General features: G+C 39.4%; 1 protein-coding gene across 3 annotated transcripts in view; it reads right to left on the bottom strand.

The window, feature by feature from the left end:
• The window catches only part of UBE2D1 (ubiquitin conjugating enzyme E2 D1), a 40,949-nt gene extending 17,916 nt beyond the window's left edge, over positions 1-23,033 (bottom strand). For 2 of the 3 annotated variants that reach the window (XM_067025127.1, XM_067025129.1), the window contains exon 1: positions 22,582-22,992. In XM_067025127.1, the coding sequence (XP_066881228.1) occupies positions 22,582-22,641 (60 nt within the window). In that variant the 5' untranslated portion in view covers positions 22,642-22,992. Of the gene's footprint in view, positions 1-22,581 lie in introns of all 3 variants that reach the window. The other variant, XM_067025128.1, reaches the window with a different exon arrangement.
• Positions 23,034-23,722: the final 689 nt, after the last annotated feature.

Genomic DNA, 23,722 nt, shown 5'->3' with positions numbered 1-23,722 from the left:
GCTCTAGAGCACAGGCTTTGTAGTTGTGGCACATGGGCTTAGTTGCTCTGCGGCACATGGGATCTTCCTGGACCAGGGCTCGAACCCATGTCCCCTGAATTGGCAGGTGGATTCTTAACCACTGCACCACCAGGGAAGCCCCAGATGTAAGCTTTTATATACAGAATGGATAAACAAGAAGGTCCTACTGTATAGCACAGAGAACTATATTCAGGATCCCGTGATAAACCATAATGGAAAAGAATATATATATATATAAGAATGTGTGTGTAGGGACTTCCCTGGTGGCACAGTGGTTGGGAATCCGCCTGCCAGTGCAGGTGACATGGGTTTGATCCCTTGTCGGGGAGGATCCCACATGCCGCAAAGCAACTAAGCCCATGCGCCACCACTACTGAGCCTGCGCTCTAGAGCCCGTGAGGTACAACTACTGAGTCCATGTGCCACAGCTGCTGAAGCCCGCACGCCTAGAGCCCGTGCTCTGCAACAGGAGAGGCCACCGCAGTGAGAAGTCCACGCACAGCAATGAAGAGTAGCCCCCACTCGCCACAACTAGAGAAAGCCTGCGCGCAGCAATGAAGATCCAACACAGCCATAAATAAATAAATAAATAAATTTATTTTTTAAAGAATAATATGTGTATATATATCTATATATACGTATATATATGTATAACTGAATCACTTTGTTGTATAGCAGTAATTAACACAACATTGTAAATCAACTACACTTCAATTAAATATAATTTAAGAAAAAGAAAATAATCTCTAATTGTGGTTAAAAACTGTAATGATTTGCATGTATATATTTTACAGAGTAATGTATATGTGAGTAAATCATACATAAATACAAATTTATTTTTGTTTACTAATAAAAAAACCCCAAAACTATGTTTTACATGGAATAGCCCTGAATTGTGTTCAAATTTCAAATGTCAGACTGTTCTTTCAAATCCCTTCAAAATAGTATAGAAAAATACTCATTATCATGTTCTTATATTTCTGTGCCCTGATTTTACCTCTTGACAGAAGTTAGACCTAAGGATGAGAAAGATAAAATCTAACAACAGAACTCCTCCAAAGGCCAGGTTCTTTTAAAAAAAAATAATTAATTAATTTTATTATTATTTTTTTGGCTACGTGGGTCTTAGCTGCGGTATGCAGTATCTTTGTTGCGGTATGCGAGATCTTTTGTTGTGGCACGTGGGGCTTCTCTCTAGTTTTCGCGTGTGGGTTTTCTCTCTCTAGTTGTGGTGCGTGGGCTCCAGAGCATGTGGGCTCTGTAGTTTTGTGGCACACAGGCCCGCAAGTTCAGGCACACGGGCTCAGTAGTTGTGGCACATGGGCTTAGTTGACCCGTGGCATGTGGGATCTTAGTTCCCTGACCAGGGATCAAACCCATGTTCCCTTCATTGAAAGGGGGATTCCTTTTTTTTTTCAAATTAATTAATTAATTTATTTATTTATTTTTTATTTTTGGCTGCACTGGGTCTTCGTTGCTGCTCAAGGGCTTTCTCTAGTTGTGGCAAGTGGGGGCTACTCTTTGTTGTGGTGTGCAGGCTTCTCATTGCTCTGGCTTCTCTTGTTGCAGAACACGGGCTCTAGGAGCAGGGGCTTCAGTAGTTGTGGCACGCGGGCTCAGTAGTTGTGGCTTGTGGGCTCTAGAGTGCAGGCTCAGTAGTTGTGGTGCACAGGTTTAGTTACTCCGCAGCATGCGGGATGTTCCCAGACCAGGGCTTGAACCCATGTCCCCGGTATTGGCAGGCGGATTCTTAACCACTGTGCCACCAGGGAAGCCCGGAAGGTGGATTCTTTACCATTGGACCACCAGGGAAGTCCCAAGGCCAGGTTTTTTTCTTTTTTTTTTTTCTGAGGATTACAGTTGCCTTTACTTTGTCATTTATCACTTTCAATATTTTATTACTTGTTTTGAGTGAACATACATTATATCATGTATTATACATATACATCATAATCAGAATTTAAAAGCTTTGTTTTAATTTTTAAAAGGAAGGCAGGTGGGCAGAAAAAGTGAAGAGCTGGGAGCACAGAGCTGGACGTGCTAGGCTCTGTGCCTGGGCTCTGGGCAGTCAACTCACACATCCTTTCTCCTTTTCTCAGGACCATGTTCTCTGTGAAGCCAAGGCCAGGTTCTTAAGTTGTCTATTTAAAGCTCACTTATAGGAAAGAGGCAGCTGATGGTACATCAAACATTCTTAATAGTCACATCAATCATTAAATTACTACTAATACTGACACAAGTGCTTTGGTAAGGAAACTTAAACGCATCCTAGACTTTTTTAGGAGGGTCTAAATTTATAATGTTCTTTTTATCAAAATATGTGTCTGCTGCTATATTTAAGATGGATAACCAACAAGGACCTACTGTATAGCACAGGGAACTCTGCTCAATGTTATGTGGCAGCCTGCATGACAGTTTGGTGGAGAAATGGATACATGTTTATGTATGGCTAAGTCGCCTTGCTGTGTACCCGAAACTATCACAACATTGATAATCGCCAAACCCCAATATAAAATAAAAAGTAAAAAAAAAATATGTCTGGAAATATGCCCTATTACACTGCTTGGAAATACACAACTGAAACTATGGTGCATATGCACAGACAGAATGACCAACAGAAAACAAAAGGCACAATACACACCCTCCCCTGCCTACAAAAATGGAGACCTTAAATTTGAAAAATGAAAAATTCTGAGTTGTGCTAGGGAGGTGAAAATATAAAACAAACAAAAACTATAACCAAACAAATCAAAACCCCACCTTTTTGCTCTTAGTCTATTCAGAAGCCAGTATACTTTTAGACGAACACAAGAAATCAAGGACCACTTATACTTCTCCCTTTTGATTTATTTACTCAAAGTTTTTCAGAAATCACACAATTACCTGATTTATGCTTTCTCTACCATAACTGGCATTCTTATTTATCTACTTCTAGAATCACAGCCACATATGGAGTACTAAAAATAATTTAATGATTCTTATGTTATTTCAAAAGGAAATGCTAGGATCAGTAATCTCTTCCTTTGCTCTTCTCTCCACTCTTTAAGAATTAACACTGAATTATACAAGTTGCTCAAGTCCATAGGATCCTCATAAGATCCAATTTATCCCATGCTGATTAACAGTTAAAGGTCTCAAAGACAAAGCTTTTAAAACCATTCATTTTGTTCCACATCTTTATTGGAGTATAATTGCTTTACAATGTTGTGTTAGTTTCTGTTGTACAACGAAGTGAATCAGCTATATGGATACACATATCCCCATATCCCCTCCCTCTTGAGACTCCCTCCCACCCTCCCTATTCCACCCCTCTAGGTCATCACAAGGCATCAAATTGATCTCCTTGTGCTCTGGCAGCTTTCCGCTAGCATTCCATTTTACATTTGGCAGTGTATGTATGTCAATGCTACTCTCCCTCTTTGTCCCAGGTTTCCCCTTCCCCCTCTGTGTCCTCAAGTCCATTCTCTTTGTCTGCATCTTTATTCCTGCCCTGCCACTAGGTTCATCAGTACCGTTTTTTAGATTCCATATATATGCGTTAGCATACGGTATTTGTTTTTCTCTTTCTAAAACCATTCTTTTTTAACTAAGTAGTGTGTGTGTGTGTGTGTGTGTGTGTGTGTGTGTGTGTGTGTTACAAAAGCAAAACAAAGCAAAACAGTGCTTTGTAGGGAAAAACAAGAGACAGCAATGTATAAACAGTCAAACACCCATAAGGCCATTACCCAAACCAAACCACTGTCAGCGTATTAGAATACCTCCATCCATGGTTTTGGCAGGAAATAAGCATGTCACTTGCTGTTGGAGGGAGTGTTAGTTGAGATAGAACCTTTTGGAGGGAAATTTGGCAATAACTGTGAAAGTGGAAAATGCATGTGATCTCTAATGCAGGAATTTCACCTCCTAGTAATAATCATCCAAACAGACAAAGATAAATACATAAGGATGTTTAGTGAGGCATTTTGTATAATTATGAAAGACTGAGGATAACCTAAAGGTCGATCAATAAGGGAATGGTTCTGACATAACCATACTATGAGATACTACAGCCACTAAAAAGAATGAGATATGTATATGCTGACATCAAAGAACGTTGTATAAAAATAATATAGTTTTTGAGTGAAAAATATATGTGGCAGAAGTATGCTCAATAGATCCCATAATACTATACATGCATAGAAAATAAATTGAAAGAATACACACCACACTATTAACAGTAGTTATATCTGGCAGTGGGCTGTCACCTTTTATTTACATCTTTTACACTGTTTCAATTTTTTACAATAATTTTTTCAACTTTTTAAAGAAAAAATAATGGTTTTACTCAGGTTCTTATGCATTTTAAGAGAGATGAAATGACACTGTTTTTTCCCCACTACATATATTATAAGCATCTTCTCTCTTTTTTATTAAAAATTTTTGCAAGACAAGGAAAGACTGAGGAACTGTCACAGATTAGAGGACATATTATATACTAAGGAGACACAAAAACTAAATCCAATGTGGGATCCCAGGTTGGATCCTTGGACAGCAAAAGAACAGTGGAAAAACTGGTAAAATCTGAATTAGGTCTGTAGTTTAGCTTACAGTACTTGTATCACTGTTACTTTCCTCATTTTGATAACTGTACAATGGTTATATATATTGTAAAAATTAGGGGAAATTAGATGAAGGATATATGAGACCTTTCTGTACTATTTTTGCAAATTTTCTGTAAGACTAAAATTATTTCAGAATAAAAAATAATGTAAAACTTTTAAAAAATATATTCTAAAACTTAATTCACTATTTTCCTTCCCAAGCTTGCTTCTTTTTCTGTGTTCCCTATATTTATTAATGGGATTATTAGTCTCCTAGTCACCACGCTCATTTTGACTCCCCTTTCTCTAGTTCATCTTGTCAGAGGAAGAGTATAATATATTCTACCTTAATACCTATTACATTACCTCAAAAATCTATTACAGTTCAACTATAATTGCTTCCCAATACTCTATGAATTACCTGCATAACAATCTTCTAAAAGCACAGCTCGGTTTATTTCATTTTTCTGCTTAGAAAATGTCAGTGGCTCCCCATTGCTTATTAAAGACCAAACTCAACCAACTCTTTTCATTATCTAGTCCTAACCCTACACTTTCAATTGGGTTCCCCTTCACAAACATCCCCAGTAATTCTCCAAAGAATGCCCTTGGGTTTTCTATAACACTTTCAGGAGGTCTGTGAGGTCAAAATTAATTTCACAATAAAACTAAGATATTTGCCTTTTTCACTCTCAATTATCTCATGGGTATACAGTGGAGTTTTCCAGTTTAAGAATAATTGATACTGTAACAGATTGAATGCATGAGCAGATGTGAGAATTCAACTGTCATTTATAAGCCTGACTATAATGAGATCTGAACACGTATAAAACAATGACACTCTACTTTTTTTTGTTTTGTAATATATAGTTATCTTTAATAAAAATGTTATGTTAATATCCAATGGGTTTACTGTCATTTTTAAAATTACTAAATATTTTAAAATTTGTTTTAATTTCTCATATGGTAACTATTAATACATATAGCCTATACAAACAAAAGCTCTTTGAGGCACTCAATACTTTTAATATAAGGGGGTCCTGAGACCAAAAAGTTTGAGAACCATCTAGTCAGGTCTAGCCTGTGTACTTGGATGTTCCCTGTACATGGCTAAAGTTTTCTGACCTTCATAATTTTACTTCTCTGAAAATAACCTTCCTTCTAACTCCCTGTGCCCAAATTTTATCCATCTCCTTAACAGTGGCTGTCTTCTCAATGACCACTTTAAAAATATGAGTTTTGGAGTCAGACCTGGCCTTGCTACTGACCCTTACTAGCTATGTGACCTTGGGCAACTAACTCACTTAACCTCTTGCTCAAGTGCCTCATATGGGAACATCACTGGAAGAACTATACTGAGAATTAAATGAAAACACATAAGTGAAGTAACTAGCTTAATACCTGGCATGTATAATAGATGCTCAAGAAATACTAATTTCCTCCTTCCCTTTCCTCTTCTACCAGAATATTATTTTAAAACTAAGATTTTTTTGCATTTTATTCATGAATTCCTCCACAATACTTAGAACAATACCTTTCATATAAGGTGCTTGATATTGTTCGAGTTAAACAATACAATTTAAGGAATAGCTTGATACAACCCCTATGGAGAACAGCACAGAGGTTCCTTAAAAAACTAAAAATAGAACTACCATATGATCCAGCAATCCCATTCCTGGGCATATATCCAGAGAAAACCATAATTCAAAAAGAGTCACGTACCACAATGTTCACTGCAGCTCTATTTACAATAGCCAGGACATGGAAGCAACCTAAATGTCCATCAACAGACGAATGGATAAAGAAGATGTGGTATACATATACAATGGAATATTACTCAGCCATAAAAAGGGATGAAATTGTGCCATTTGCAGAGATGTGGATGGTCCTAGAGAATGTCATACAGAATGAAGTAAGTCAGAAAGAGAAAAACAAATATCCTATATTAATGCACATATGTGGAATCTAGAAAAATGGTACAGATGAACTTACTCGCAAAACAGAAATAGAGACACGGGTGTAGAGAACAAACATATGAATACCAAGGGGAGAAGGCAGGGTGGGATGGATTGGGAGATTGGGATTGACATATATACACTACTATGTATGAAATAGATAACTAATGAGAAATGACTATACAGCACAGGGAACTCTACTCAGTGCTCTATGGTGATCTAAATGGGAAGGAAATACAACAAAGAGGGGATATATGTATACGTATAGCTGATTCACTTTGCTGTACAGCAGAAACTAACACAACATTGTAAATCAACTGTACTCCAATTAAAAAAAAAAGGAATAGCGTGATCAGCAGAGCATAGATATCTCAAATTTCTATTTTTTTGAAATGCAGGGGCTTCCCTGGTGGCGCAGTGGTTGAGAATCCGCCTGCCAAAGAGGGGGACATGGGTTCGAGCCCTGCTCTGGGAAGATTCCACATGCCACGGAGCAACTAAGCCAGTGCGCCACAACTACTGAGTCTGCGCTCTAGAGCTTGCAAGCCACAACTACTGAGCCCGTGTGCCACAACTACTGAGCCTGTGTGCCATAACTAATGAAGCCCATACACCACAACAAATCGTAGCCCTTGCTCACCGCAACTACAGAAAGCCCACGTGCAGCAACGAAGACCAATGCAGCCAAAGATAAATAAATAAATTTATTTTTAAAAATGAAAATGATTAGATTTGGCAATAGCATCAGAATTACTCTCCTATGTAGATATGCAGGCTGCATATAATTAAAAAAACTTAATAACAGGTGTTAAGAGAATAGTGCAGGTCACTTAAAAAAGACTGGGGGGGGTCTTTTAAATAACATATAACATCTAGAAATGAACCTCAAAAGAATATTAATCATTAAGGTATCAAAAACACATGCCACTGCCACAACTACTTTCAATTTACAGAATGTATTATACTCTAGAAAAGTGTCCAAAGCCACATAAAATTCTTTTGAGTCTTTTTTGTTGTGGTTCTTCTGATTTAGAAGACCTCAAAACTCTAAATATGCCATCCTTATTGTTTATTTAAGATGCTGCTGACCTACTTTCAGGACATAGCTTTGGGCTGCTTTTCCAAGAGGAGTTAGAGGTTTGTGCTGAGCTGACCTAGTCTCAAAGTTAAGCTGTCTTCCAAACACTGGCAGTCCTTGGTGACAGAGCTACGCATACTCAGAGCTGCAGTCTGTGGCATGGACTGAGTTTTTTTTTCTTACTTTTTCCAAGCTCAATTTAACCAGCTGAATTAATTATAGCAGGAGTTTATTAAGCACTTCCACATCCTTTCTAATAGGGATCATGACTGATTTTATACTCTCGTCCCAACTCCAATGTTTTAAACATTTATTTTAATGGTATAAGATTATGATAGTAATAAAAATCCTCACAAGTCACTAGTCAGGCACATTTGTTAATAATTGAACTGGGGCATGAAATTCAAGGAGAACTTATTTGTGGAAAAAAGTAACTTTATAAGATATACTGGGTTGGCCAAAAAGTTCATTCGGTTAGTGAATACCTTGTTCAATAAAGTTCTTCATGAAAATGAAAAACGTGCCTTTTGTTTTTACTTAAAACTGAATGAACTTTTTGGCCAACCCAATAGTTTAAAAGATATAGGAAAGAGGTCCTCTGGATCCTTAGAAACTTACAAGTAGTTGTGCCTCCAAGAAAATACATATAAGAGTAGCTACAAGCCTCAAGGGTCACCTTCTGAATGTGTTCATTAAAGTTTAGATCACTCAAGGGAGTCCTAGAAAGAAAGTTTCTCCTAGGACAGAAGTGTGATCTAGGAAGGAACTGGTATAAAATATCTTGACTGACACAAACTACTTTCTTTCTTTTTTGTTAAATTAATAAACTACTTTCTAAATAAAAAATAAACTCAAATATGAAACATTAAAAGGTTGTATGAGCTGGGAAATTCTGAAAAGCCACATGGATTGCCTCAGAGTTTCTTTCTTACTCCACCCCTTTAAACTTGTGACACACCACAGTATTCAAACACAAATAACCCTCATTTGTTAAAACATGGATTGCTGGAGCATAGAAAAAGATGATGTTTTATTTATTTATTTATTTATTTAAATTAATTATTTAATTAATTTATTTTTGGCTGCATTGGGTCTTCATTGCTGGGCGCACGCGGGCTTTCTCTAGTTGTGGAGAGCGGGGGCTACTCTTCGTTGGGGTGCGCAGGCCTCTCATTGCAGTGGCTTCTCTTGTTGCGGAGCATGGGCTCTAGGCACGCGGGCTTCAGTAGTTGTGACACACAGGCTCATTAGTTGTGGCTCGCAGGCTCTAGAGCGCAGGCTCAGTAGTTGTGGCGCATGGGCTTAGCTGCTCCACGGCATGTGGGATCTTCCCGGACCAGGGCTAGAACCCGTGTCCCCTGCATTGGCAGGCGGATTCTTAACCACTGTGCTACCAGGGAAGTCCCAAGATCATGTTTTTGTTTTTGTTTTTTTTTTATAATTTGCCAGTTATTACAAGCAGCACTCAGGGCTGCTGCATTTGCCCCACAGGCCATGTGCGCCAACTCCAAGGGGCACCATTCACATAGATTTCAATGTGAGTGGTGCTCCCTGGGGCTCTACAAAGCTCCATTACAGAAAGCTGCACATTTTAAAAATGGACAGCATATCCTTTAAACCTAATTTAGGATATTATTACTGTTTTGAATAAACAGATAGCACTTCTGATGTAGAAGCAAAAGTGATGGTGTTTTACATCTGAGTGGTACCATGAGCACTTATTTTAACTTCATCAATGTGCTGAAAATGGAAAGAAAATGGCAAACTTGGAATTCAAAAATTAAAAGTGAACACAGTGACATTCTAGTGAAGGGAAAAGGAAAAATTTTTTTAATAGGTGGTGCTAGGTCAACTGGGTATCCATATAGAAAAAGAAAAAAAGGGACTTCCCTGGTGGTGCAGTGGTTAAGAATTCGCCTGCCAATGCAGGGAACATGGGTTCGAGCCCTGGTCTGGGAAGATCCCACATGTGGCGGAGCAACTAAGCCTGTGCGCCACAACTACTGAGCCTGCACTCTACAGCCCATGAGCCACATCTACTGAGCCCATGTGCCACAACTACTGAAGCCCACATGCCTAGAGCCTGTGCTCCACAAGAGAAGCCACTGCAATGAGAAGCCTGCACACCTCAAAGAAGAGTAGCCCCCACTCGCCGCAACTAGACAAAGACCCAACACAGCCAAAAATAAATAAATTTATTTAAAAAAAGAAAAAAGAATAAAAAAGAACCTTGACATCTCCCACCTCAAACTATACAAAAAAAGAACTCTTTTTTTGCTCACATCCAGAATATGTTAAAGAAATATATTCCTATAAATCAATTTTTCGAAGTCAGACTTGAATAAGCACTTTACAAAAGAGGGTATCCAAATGGCCAACAAGCATATGGGAAGGGCCGCAGCTTCATTAGTCATCAAGGAAATGCAAATTAAAACCAAAATACTATGTCATTACAACCCCCAAAGGATGGTGAAAATTTAAAAAGAAGAAAAGTACAAATGTTGACAAAGATGTGAAGCTACTGGAACTCTCATATGTCACTGGTGGAAGAGGAAAAATCTGACAGTAATCATTAAAGGTGAACATGACCCAGCAATTCTACTGCCAGTTACATAGAAATCATATAATGTAAAAGATAGCTATCAAATAATGAGACTAGCTATAACTCCATATATGAAAAGAACTCGTTATAGTAAACATGCTGTGTGTATACATGTATTTTGTGTATCTTTCAATTTCATTTCCAGTGGCTTTTTAAATTTAAAATTGAAATACATAGTTTTAACTTCCGTCTTCTCCTTTTAGACAAAATAAGCTTAAAACAAACCAATCTTATACTTAAACATAGACCATGCAATAAATATCATCAATATGGTGAAAGTATGCCCCCAGATAGTCTGTATCAATGAAGCAGTTTTCTATTCCAATCTGACACTCATAAAAAAACTAATTAAATTTCAAAATAAAAATACAAGATACAATAATGAAAGGCAGATTACAAGATATTGTCCCTATCTAGATAGTGTCCCTAGACTGGCACTATGAGTCCACAAAAACAAGTACTTAAGGAATTTATATAGCCTTACATGGCTAAGCACCTCTAGTCTAGTTCAGATTTCTATATCGAACTAGACACAAAGAAAAGTACTGAGAGGCCTGAAACTGAATTTTAAATTGGCACAGATGGCATGTTTATAACATTCCCACAATATGCTGAGTGTTCTCCATAAAACCAACCTAGACACAGTTCCTGCCTCTAGGGGACTTAAAATCTAAAAGTAGATGAGGCAGCCTAATTCAAAGAAAGTAAACAAATAAAAGGAAACAAAGAAGGGAATGTAAGAGAAGAGAGGCCTGCATTAATCTCTCAGCTCCCCGAAGGGTAACAGGCCAATCTGAACAGTGGAGAAGGAAAGCTAACAACAAGTCAGAGTTTCCTTATTTACCATCATACTTAATATGACACTATGCAGTAAATATTCTCTAAAAAATTGTGCTGACCAGACTGAAAATGTTTTGTTGTTCTCTAGTTTCAACATTCAGAAAGTCTAAATCTCCATAATAGATGTAATATATACCCCACTGGGTGTGTGTAAAGGACATTAAACAGCCCATGCATAGTGACTGATTTACAGTCCGAAATCTAAATAACTGAATCCAAAGCACATGAAAGCATTATTTCAAAAATCCTGGCTCAACAGGCAATTAATTAATGTGACACAACCATCTTTATATTAAAACTTCTAAAACAAGACAGTGATTCTTACTGGATTGCATTTTTGATGTTGTCTCTAAAGGGATATATGAGCTATAATTGGTTTGTCTGTAAATAAACATTTCATGGGCTTATAATTCAGACTCTGATCTCCTTATCCAGTTGACTAGAGCTATTTCAATAGGGAGATGTCAAACAATTCTCAGAAATGTCTCTGAATACAGAACCCCTCTAAACCCTTGAATTAAAAAATCTTGGGGCTTCCCTGGTGGCACAGTGGTTGAGAGTCCGCCTGCTGATGCAGGGGACACGGGTTCGTGTCCTGGTCCAGGAAGATCCCACATACCGCGGAACGGCTGGGCCTGTGAGCCATGGCCGCTGAGCCTGCGCGTCCGGAGCCTGTGCTCCGCAACGGGAGAGGCCACAACAGTGAGAGGCCCGCGTACCGCAAAAAAAAAAAAAAAAAAAAAAAAAAATCTTTATTTTAAACTGTGAAGATTCTTTCCAGAAGACTTCAAAATGCTGATGACATCCAATTAATTAAGTTATAGGAACCAAATTCACTTCAATAAACTGGTCCTGGCTGCTTCGCTGTCTCTTTGGATCAGGTATCTCTGGCAAAGGCTGTTTATTAAAAATAATGATGATAATGCAGCCAAATTCCTCACCAAAGGAAGATGATGAAGAAAGCAATGACACTATTGACTTTGCCACATCAAAGTAGTATTTATTAAATCTGAACTATAAAGAGCACAATTTAGAATAAATGTTTGAGGTCAGGTTAGGGACATTATCTACCCAATGTCTCAGATCTGAAACCACTTTCCCCCAATGGTCTCTAGAGCAGCCATAATATAACTTTCAATTTCCCAAAATGCTATCTTGCCTCTAATTTAAAACATGGCTTCCTTTTAAAGGGAAGACTCAATAACCTCCCTTTATATGTAATATTTCCATCATAGGAATTACATAAATAAAAATATATTTTAGACAAATCCAAGGTATCCCAGTAAAAAATTGTATTTGAATCTACTTTTGAAGTATTATGGTAAAAATGCACTTATTCCAGGAACCCAAACTCTAAACCTTGAGATCACCATGATTCCTCCTTCCCTTCATGCCCCATCGTCTATACGAATCATTACCAAGTTGTTTAGATTCTCCTTTAGTCCAGATCCTCCCACTGAAAGGGTCCCAGAAGGAGGCCCATCCTATAGAAAAACTGAGGTCCAATGGGCAGAAGAGTTGGAGAAAAGCCAAAGGAGAGACATTTCAGGATAAGAAGCCAAAGGTCTGAACCGGGGATACACTATTAAAGAACTGGTCAGTAGATGGAGGAGTCTGAAGAGACTGCCCAGATTACTGAGCCTTAGAGATTTGACTTGAAAGGCCAAGCAGGGGGAGGTACGGTGGGTCAGACCAATTCAAAAAGGCCAGGTGGTACAAACACCGACAATTTTCCTCACATACCCCATTTTCCATAAGCCCTCTGCCCTCAGGCTGGCTCAGACCCTCCTGGACCTCACTTGAACAAGTGTAATGCTGTCTTAACTGACCTGTTGTCCTCCTACTTCTCTACCAACACACTGTGGTCAAAATCATCTTCTTGAAGTACTATGTCAAACCCTTTCAATGTTTTTTCATTAGCCTTAATAGAAGATTTATAAATCCTTAAAATGGTTTCCAGGATCTGACTGCTCTCTAGCCCCACACTTTCCCCCAACATTCTCTGCACCAGTCACAGTGACTTGCAATTCCCCAAAATGCTGTCTTGCCTCCAGTTTCAAACATGATTTCCTTTTAGATAGAAGACTCCTAATCACCCCCCAACTTTCACATCTCATCTTAAACATCATTTCCTTAGGGCGACTTTCCTTGAACCCTCCAAAGGGTCCCTGCTATATTCCCATGGCACTCTTGTACTTCCCTTTTCGTGATGTACTACAAATCTATATTTACAAACAGTAAAGAATCTTGTGTTCTATGAGGGCAAAATGAATACCTAGCAATAGGATTAAGAATGTTTCTTCCTTACTCAAAACTCTTCAATGGCATCCCCCAACTCCTGCATTAAGTACACATTTGTCAGCATGGTTCTTCAAGGCCCTCCACAGTATGAACTTTTATGGTCTACCATTTTCTGAATGCTTCCCAAAAGCATGATTATCTGTTCCTTTCCAAATAAGCCACATACTTTCCAGTGCCTTCATTTCTGTAGCTTCCTCTATGAACCTAGCTTCCCTGTCTTAAAAAATGCTACCCATTCTTCCAAACCTATATCCAATTCCACCTTTTCCGTAGAATTTTTCCTAATTTCCCCCAAACAAATTTGGCCTCTCCCACCTTTGACTCCCCTCCTGCTCAAATGTTGCATTTTCCTTATGGTACTTTCCTCAGTCTACCTAGTTGTTATGGTACATCTCATATCCTTACTAGTTTAAAATTTCTTAGATAATATTGGTTATACCTTGCTTTTCCATATATCACCTTAACACATTTTGTATATGCCTTATATATATAAGGTGCTCCATAAGTGCATTAACTTGAATCTAAAAAATCTACTACATGTAAAGCAGTTGTGTAAGGCAGTTGTCTAAATATGTGGATAACATAATCTTTTAAGTACAAAAGATACCTTTGAAACAGATGGATGCTAAATGGAATTAGAAAAGCACATTATGTTACCCATACAAAAACAGAAATACTTCTTATTTGCATCTCAAATAAATGCTCTTTATCAAAAAGTAATATATCTTTAGAGGCTCATTCATCTTATATTATACATTAAGATGCCCACATTTATTTCAATTCTGACAATTTAAAATAAATATAATTTTAACTCGTTTCATGCAGCAGTACAGCACAGTGTCACTACTCAATATTTATTTTTGTGACCATTTTTGCTGTTTGCTGGACAAAAGGAAAACAGCAAATAACATTATTTAGATGTGCTTAAAATTGTAAGTCAGAAAAGATCACAGAAGTTATTTAGTTCAACTCATTATATTTCTAGATAAAGAAAATAAAGACTATGAGTTTCTTGGCCAAGGTCACAAAGCCAAAGCCAGGACACAGGCTCAGACCATCTGACTTCCACTCCAGCACTCCTCACACTCCAAAACAATACTTACCTCAAGGCTGTAATAACTAGAGCACATTATTTTCAACCAACATTGGAGATGACAATACTCCAGTACTGAATGAAGGCCATTTGCACATTTTCAGTCATGCTCAAGAGAAACAAAAGTGTGACAAATGAAGAAATGGAAAGGAATTCTCATTATCTTTTCCCAGGAGCCTTCTTTCTTATAAATGGTTAGAAATGAACACTACGTCATAAGCTTTGAGAGGGTCTGTGTCAAAGACACTCTGAAAGGCGAGAAAAACATGATAGGAAATTACATACATAATAGAATTTTGACACACGATAGCACATGCAACACAGAACATTTTAAATGCTACATTATCAAAAGTTACTATTTATTTCATAGTAACCAAGAAAGATGGTGCTTCAGGGAAAAAGAAAAAAGGTAGCAGCCTATTTCTCAAAACCCAATTAAAACACAAACGTATCTACCAATATGTACCAAATATTTACCTTCTTATAGTTCTATCCCTAAGAACTGGCACATAGTAGGTACTTAATAAGTATTTTCATAATAAAGTAATTAATCTCTCTTTGTATTACCCAGTACTACTCTTGAATACTGCAGTTGTACATCAGTGACTAAAATGCTGCTACTTGTAGTAGAAAACAATGAGCACTGACAGTTTGTATCAAACAGAAACATTCTAAGACTAGAACATTTTACAATGTGTGTGAATTTATATCTGTGTATGTGTGCTTGTATGTATGTATATAGGTTCATTTGTTTTCTCTATATATACATATGTACACATATATGTATATGACATGGGTTTTTTGGGGAGTTTTTTTGCGGTATGCAGGCCTCTCACCGTTGTGGTCTCTCCCGTTGCGGAGCACAGGCTCCGGACGTGCAGGCTCAGCAGCCATGGCTCACGGGCCTAGCCGCTCCGCGGCATGTGGGATCTTACCAGACCCGGGGCACAAACTTGCGTCCCCTGCATCGGCAGGAGAACTCTCAACCACTGCGCCACCAGGGAAGCCCTGTATTTTTGACAATAGTGATTTTACCTAAAGATCTTATGCTATGGGGACAGTGATTTTCAAATTTTCCCTACAGCAAGTCATAATAAGAAAAACATTATGTACCACAACCTAGTACACATACACGCACAGGAATACATATGCATAACTAAAACAAAGATTTCATGAAACACCACCATTACTATACCCAAAGCACTAATGTTTTCTATTCCATTTTTTAAAATGCAGTTTGTGTCCCCCTAAACTGATTTTGTCACCGCTGCTCTGAAAGCTCATAAAAGTGCGAGAAGACACTGGCAAGGTGTAAATGTCTTAGTTTGGCATTCATTCCTTAAACATAGCCTAGGTTCTACATACACCAAACAGACACTGGTGAAATGAAGACTAGAAATTATTGAACATTGTTCATTGAAAACCTATGCTGAACACCAGAAGGACGTTATCATTGTGTAAGTAAAAAATAGAGACCACATTCTAGGCCATAAAACAAGCCTCAAAAATTTTAAAGGAGTCAAATAATAACAGATATTCTGATCACAATGGAATTAAATTAGAAATCAATAACAGAAAGCTCTGTAAAATCCCAATTATTTAGGAAATAAATAATATATTTTTAAATAACTCAAGAATCGAAAAAGAAAACAAAAGGGAAATCAGAAAATATTTTTAACTAAATGAAAATGAAAATACAACACATCAAAACTTGGGGGAAGGGGACTTCCCCGGTGGTCCAGTGGTTAAGACTTCACCTTCCAATGGAGGGAGTGAGAGTTTGATCCCTGGTCAGGGAGCTAAGATCCCACATGCCTTGCGGCAAAAAAAACAAAGCACAAAACAAGCAATACTGTAACAAATTCAATAAAGACTTTAAAAATAGTCGACATCAAAAAAAGCAAACAAACAAACAAACAAAACTCAGGGGAAGCAAAAACACCAGCAAGAGTTTTACTAGTTTATGGGACTTCCCTGGTGGTCCAGTGGTTAAGAATCTGCCTGCCAATGCAGGGGACATAGGTTCAAGCCCTGGTCCAGGAAGATACCACATGCTGCAGAGCAACTAAGCCCGTGTGCCACAACTACTAAGCCTGTGCTCTAGAGCCCGTGAGCCACAACTACTGAGCCCGTGTGCTGCAACTACTGAAACTTGCGTGCTCTAGGGTCCGTGTGCTGCAACAAGAGAAGCCACCACAATAAGAAGACTGTGCACCGCAATGAAGAGTGGCCCCAGCTCGCCGCAACTAGAGAAAACCCACACACAGAAATGAAGACCCAACTCAGACAAAAATTAATTAATTAATTTTTTAAAAATAGTGTAATCAACATATATTTTTTAAAAAAACAAATTAAAAACAAAAGAGTTTTACTGGTTTAGAGAAGAACAATGAGCCCAGGCCACCAAGTCTGCTGGGTTACCTCTACAGCAATCCAAACTGTTCACAAAAGGAGGGTGGCCACCTGGAGTGAGAACCATAAGGTTAATTTTACTGCTAATGAAGTTTAAGGTGAAGGAACAAACTCCCCACCTCACCCCAGTTAGAAAGGCTTTCCTAAATCTGAAAGAAGACTAGGAATCTAATAAGCAATCTGCTGTCAGTGAAGGAGAAGAGCCACGCAAACAGGATAATATGAATAGAGAACAACGGGGGAAACATCCAGAAAGAGGAAAGACAGGAAGCTGCAGAGCCTGGTGTGATCCAACAGGCAGTGCTAGATGGAGTTTTTCAGGATGGTTTCCTCACCATACTACCGACAACTCCTGGAACATAGGAGACTCTTACTACTGTCTAATGTATGTAACTGAACCTTCACAGATTCATCCCAAGACCAAATTAAATGCAGAAAAAAACCCCTCAGCTTCTCAGAGGCCATCTAGACCAAAACAGGCCAGAATCAGAACCTGTTTGGCCTTCATTTGTTCTGAGGTGGTTTGCGGACCCCTCCAATCCTGAAACCCTGCAAATCTGGGTTATATTATATATTCCAGTATTTTTTAATCCAGCATACAGGGTTAAGAGGAGAGAGGACAAGTATCTCAATACTTTTACCCACTTTTTAAAAAAGGGGTGGGGGGAGCTAATATATTACAGACAACCATTAACTCAGTTTGATGGAAAGTATTAGGCTGATCATTTTGATTAGCAGTGCTCATTAAATATATTTCCTACATGTATTTCAGGGAACTAAAATGAATAAGGATGCTATTCTGCTTTGCTGGAAGCAATCCCACATCCTGCTAGGTTTGGTTTTTATAACATGTGCCTGGCTTCCTAAAACAGGCATAAACAGCCTTATTAGATCTATGCTATTTATTTCCACAGAGAAGGAACCTCAGAACTTTTAAACTAGGACAGGTTATCTAATCTTTTTACACCTTTGTTGTGATGAAGGAAGAAAAATACATGATCCTGGCGGCAAAAGGAAGATTGAACTTAATTACAAAGATTTAAAAGCAGAAAAATGCATACAGTGGATTTTTAGAAAAAGAACACTTTCTTCCTTTCATCTCAAGGCAAACCATTTATCTACCAAGAAGCATGAATAGTGTGTTCCTTCTTTTTAAAATTTTTTTAGAAGTCATATCCTTTTTTACTGAAGGAACCTGGAGTCTTAGACTTAATCTTGTAATCTGAAAGTCTTTCTAATATATCTGTGTAATCTGAACTGTTGACTACTATTCAAAGCCATTATAGGAACTAAATAGCTAGATCAATTCGTAAACCATTTTCTCAAATGAAAACCTCACAATGAAATGATACTTTTGACAAAACATTTATGAATTACACCAATTTTTCTAAATCCTTTTGGAGGAGAAACATTTTAAGTGATGGAATAAAGATGAACAAAGTTACATTATTCTTTTACCATGTTAACCAGTCTAGTGCACTTTACCTCAGAGCGAAAACTTACAATGCATAATCAACAAGCTGAGTGATGCATCAGTGAAAATGATTAAATTTGCCAAGGTCTTAATTATAATACCACATTACATTTGTACAGAATATTCCAGTTTGCAAAACACTCACAACCATAAACTCACTTGACTCTATGTCCTTCAGTTTAAGTACAATAGATAGAAAACGTGAGTCTACCTGGATATACTGAAATAGTTAAAAGCAGGGACTCTGGAGCCAACTGCCTGGTTTGGACTCTCAGTGCTGCCACTTACAACTACAGAATGTGATTCTGAGTACATTCCTCAACATCTTTATGCCTTAGTTTTATCATCTGTAAAATGGGGATAATAATTGTTTCTACCTCTTGGGCCCACTAATGATTAAATCAATTAATATATGTCAAGCACTTAATACAGTATCTAGCACAGAGGAACCATTATATATTATACATGCTGGTTGTACTTATCAGCAGCATCATTGTATGGATAGGGAAACAAGCTGGTAAGTCACAGAGCCAGGAACAGAAACCAGAGCTTCTTCTCCCATTTGATGCTCCATCCACAAAGGGCTGGGGTTTTTTTTCTGTTTGTTTTTTTGAAGTATCCTAAGGTTTTCTAGACTGACATAAAACAGTTTAATGCGGAAGTGTACAAATCAAAAAATTCAACAGTTCAGAACACTTATGAAGTAATTTATATTTATATATACATTTTAAGTGAAACTATTAAAAATACAAATATTTCATTTTGGCGGCAGAACTATACACTGAGGAATAGTCATCTGTGTTGCTATATTTGCAAAACAAAACTCAAATCTAGAGGGAAATATACTAAGATGATAACTGTGTTAGAATTTCCTTTTTTTTTCCCCCCTTTCTGGTTTTCAAGACATTAGGTATTGTGATATAACATTTATAATTAAAAAAAATTATTTCCAGGGACTTCCCTGATGGCACAGTGGTTAAGAATCTGCCTGCCAACACAGGGGACATGGGTTTGAGCCCTGGTCTGGGAAGATCCCACATGCCACGGAGCAACTAAGCCCGTGTGCCACAACTACTAAGCCTGCACTATAGAGCCTGCAAGCCATGACTACTTAAGCCCATGCGCCTAGAGCCCGTGCTCCACAAGAGAAGCCACCACCATGAGAAGGCCGCGCACCCAACAAAGAGTAGCCCCAGCTCACCGCAACTAGAGAAAGCCCGCACGCAGCAATGAAGACCCAATGCGGCTAAAAATAAATTAAAAAAAAAAAAAAAGATTTCCAAAAAAAGTTTACCAAGGTATGAAAATAGTATTCATAGAATAAACACTTCAAAATTAATTCTAGAAAATAATAAATGTCCAGCTGAAAAACTGTCCTTTTTTTTCAGACATGTTTTAGGGATCTCTCCTCAGACTTTGTTCAAATTTTTTCCCTTTAGTGATTCAGGTGACTGTGACAACATCTTCCATTGTGTCTAAAAATAGGGCATGGGTGTGTAAATTTATGAGCTGAAATGCAAAACTGGCATTGCATGTCTAAATCAGAGTATTAAATCATTTAGCACTCTCTATCATAAAAATATATTTTGAGCACTCATATCCACATGCTTTATAGAGTCATACAATTTTAATTCAACTATCTTTAATCTTTTCAGATGAAGTGAAGTTATGAACTTTTAAAAACATGCCAAATCACTTCTTAAGAGATTAACCTGGACAAAGCACTCCACTCCAAACCTCAAGCTCCTTCTCTAATAAGGAGAGTAGACTAGAATGTCAGTCAGTGGTTCACAACCTTCTTTCCACCCCAGTGCATCTGAGGGATTCAACATCTCTCCATTTACAGCAGTGGGGACAGTCTGAAAATGTCCCCAGGTGATTCTGATACACTACCTTATAACAGGAGTCACCAGCCCCCAGGCGCGGACCGGATACCGGTCCATGGCCTGTTAGGAAGAGGACCGCACAACAGGAGGTGAGCAGTGGGCCAGCAAGCGAAGCTTCACCTGCCGCTCCCCATCGCTCACATTACTGCCTGAACCATCCTCCCATCGCTCGCATTACCACCTCCCCATGGAAAAACTGTCTTCCACAAAACTGGTCCCTGGTGCCAAAAAGGTTGGGGACCACTGCCTATAAGCTATTCCCCTGCCCTCAACCCCACTCCACTCCGGCAGAGTTCTTTAAGGTTCTGCACAGTTCTAAAGCTTGCCACTGTAGGTACAGGAAAATCACAACCCAATGACCTGGAAGATACCTGACAGTGTTACTGTAATACATTTTAAAAGAAAGGCCAAAAGTTAATTACGTGTATTCTTTTGTTAAAGCATGCAGATTCAAAAAGAATCTGTAAACTGATGATATCAAAGACAGCTTTGTAACTTAACTGTTCATATGGCAAACAGCACAGCTTCCCTGGAATTTGCTTCTAGTCAAGGAGGTAAGTAAAGAAAGAGGAAAAGTGGGGAATCAAATAAAATACCTCCTGAAGTTGAAAGAATGGCTGGAAAAGAGATTTGTACAAGTCAACTTTTCTGATAACAGAGAAGAAAAGCCAAAGATTGATATGCAGAGATAAGATATTATGTGATTCCAAATTTCTTTTTTTTACAGACAACTCTATTATAAACTAATAATAACTAACAGCTACTAAAAATATGATTTTCATATATGCCATATGATAAATATAAGCCAAATATATTGGCTTAGCATGTTGATTGATAATTGCCCAGTATATTTACAAATAGTGTCAATTTTCTTTGAATGCCTACTTACTGTGGACAAATTCTACGCTATTTAAAAGCTACTGGATGTGAAAAGTCTTGTGAAAAATTCTCACAACTAGGGAAGAAGGAAATGGAATCTTCAGACTTCCTTGGAAAAATGTGTTTACCTCAAATGTGAGCCAACATTACATCATCATTAATAAGTACACAAGGCATGGCAAAGATACTGAGTGTGGCTTCAAAATTAGAATTATCTACATGAAAAAAATGTGCAATTGCATTATCTTCAAATCAGAAAACACATTAATAAATAAATGCTGATGATTAGCTATGTGTATTGTAGTGAGAGGAACCTTAAAAGGCACCAAAAAAAAATAACAGTATTTCACAGATTTAGTATTTGACCTCTCCCCCACCCCCGACAAACTGGCTGGGTCTGAAAGTTGCTGTCCTCTGTACCAGAAGATGACACCAAGGGTAACTGAGAATACAATGTATACATCTCTATCACCGCTCTGTGGATTCATGCCTGAAAAAGTTGACACAAATTTTTGGTAGGATTTATTTTGAAATTCTTTGCAAAACATGCTGTCCATTGTTGGCTTAACTTACTGAACGCACTACCCATTAAAAAAAACAAATTCTCAGTGTTCTCCACATGAACCATAGCAGTAAAAACCTAAAACTTGTGTCAGTGAACAAACGAGATAACCCAAAAATAAATAAAAGTGAAGAGAAAGAAAATGCCCCAACCTCAGTTTTGTAAGATGTTCACATTAGAGACGGTAGCAATAAACATTATGCAAGAGAAGATAATTCCTAACACTGAGTTGGGATGGATAAATATTTGTTTAATGAACATACACATTTCTTCCTCATTCTACAGCCAAATGTCAAAGCATCAAACAATTTAATTTGTGGCAGTTTCTGTTGAGTCTCAAACTTTACATATAAGTTTATCACGAGGGGGAAAAAAAACCTGCTTGGCTTGACTCACGATGAATCACAGCCAGGAGGTCATCTTGTTGTGCATCAGCAACTATGTTTTCACTACAGCTATGTGACCTAAAGTGGCAGCAGGAGAGGCACCAAAATAGAAGGGGCAGGAGGTTTCTCCTGGTTTCTCGGCCCCAAAAGAGCTTTTCCACCGCATTCGGGCTTCTAAGCAACAGCCAACCGCAGAGAAGAGAAAGAACAAACCCAACAGCTCCGCGGGGTAAGGCTGCAGGCCCAGGCCCTCCCGGGAGCCCGGGGAGGCAAGCACATAAAGAGGACGGGCTTAAGAAACAGCGTGGAGAAAGCAGCATGACAAGGGCCAAAACTAGCCGGGTGTAGGGCAAAATCCAGCAGTGACCGAGCAGCACAGACAGCGGGAAGGTCTGGAGACCAAGGAGGCTCTCCAGCCTGGGCTCCGGGCTCAGCTCCGGCGCGAGCGCACAGCGGGCCCCCTGCCTCCACGCACCTCCAGCACACGGGACCTGTCGAAGCTCCCACCTCACCTGTCGGGTGCCCGCTGGCCCCGCCGGCGTCTCTGGCCCCCGGTCCCCGCCCCGGCCCATCCTCCCTTCACGTTCCCTCCCGGTGCGTCTCTCGGGGGCACCGCCGGGGTCAGCGTGGGCAGGGGGCCGAAGCCCGCCCCGCCGCCCCAGGCCTGGCCCCGGCACTCACTTTCTGAATCCGCTTCAGCGCCATGGGTCAGGGAGGGCGGCGGGGATACCGGCCGGCTGGGGGCGGCTGCGGGGTTCGGGGGCGTGGGGTCGTCGCGGGCTCGGCTCGCCGGCTCCTCGGCTGGCTCAGCCGGGTGAATCCCCGGCTCGCCGCTCTCTGGCTCGCTCCGGGCGCCGGTGCCTGTTCCTAAGGCGCCCGAGCGCGAGTGTGCGCGAGTATGCGGGCGGGGACGCCGGCGAGACTCTTTTGTTTCCGCTTTTGCTTCTGGGAAGGAGCCTGCGCCCGCCCCGCCCCACCGGGCACACTGGGAAGTGTAGTTTCTGCGCCCTGCTCGGCCGCCGCCCCGGGCCGGGCTGGTTACTCACCGCTGACCTCGACCCACAGCCTGAGCTCAGAGCTGCCGGCTCTGGAGTTGGTCCCTGCAATTGGATTTTGATCAAGGTACTGAACCTGGAGTTCCCAATCTGTAAAATGAGGATAACAAATTAGCTCGAAAAACATGTACTGGATTCGAATATGTGCTACAGCTCGTCTTGTTATTTTTACCTTTACAGTTCTCAAATATATGAATTGCCTAAATTTCTCACACATGCACAGACTCATTCCAGTTATGACTCCTTACTTACCTCCTTAGTTCCTGTTTCAAAAGGCGCCTCTTCTGTCCTATGCTAATCTCGCATGTCTGCTCCTCCTTGGAACTCTGAATTCTAAGCTTCGTCCTCACTCTTGGCTCCTTCTTTTCCGTCGGCAGTACAATACCTGCTCAATCCACATAGTCTACCCGCACTCCTCACTCCCCCAATTCTTATGAACTTGTGTGCAAATTAAAACTTGCCTTCTGCTGTCAACAGCAGAATTCGGTTTTCACCAAAGTTGAGCTTGAGCTTCTAATTCCCGAATCCAATTCACTCCTTTTCCTCTGTGATGTTTTTGACCCATTTGATTGCTGGCTACCCTTTCGCTTTTCAAAAC

This window comes from Kogia breviceps, chromosome 2 (genome assembly GCF_026419965.1).
Source record: "Kogia breviceps isolate mKogBre1 chromosome 2, mKogBre1 haplotype 1, whole genome shotgun sequence".
Classification (NCBI taxonomy): Eukaryota; Metazoa; Chordata; class Mammalia; order Artiodactyla; family Physeteridae; genus Kogia; species Kogia breviceps.
This window is presented reverse-complemented; position numbering and strand designations above follow the sequence as displayed.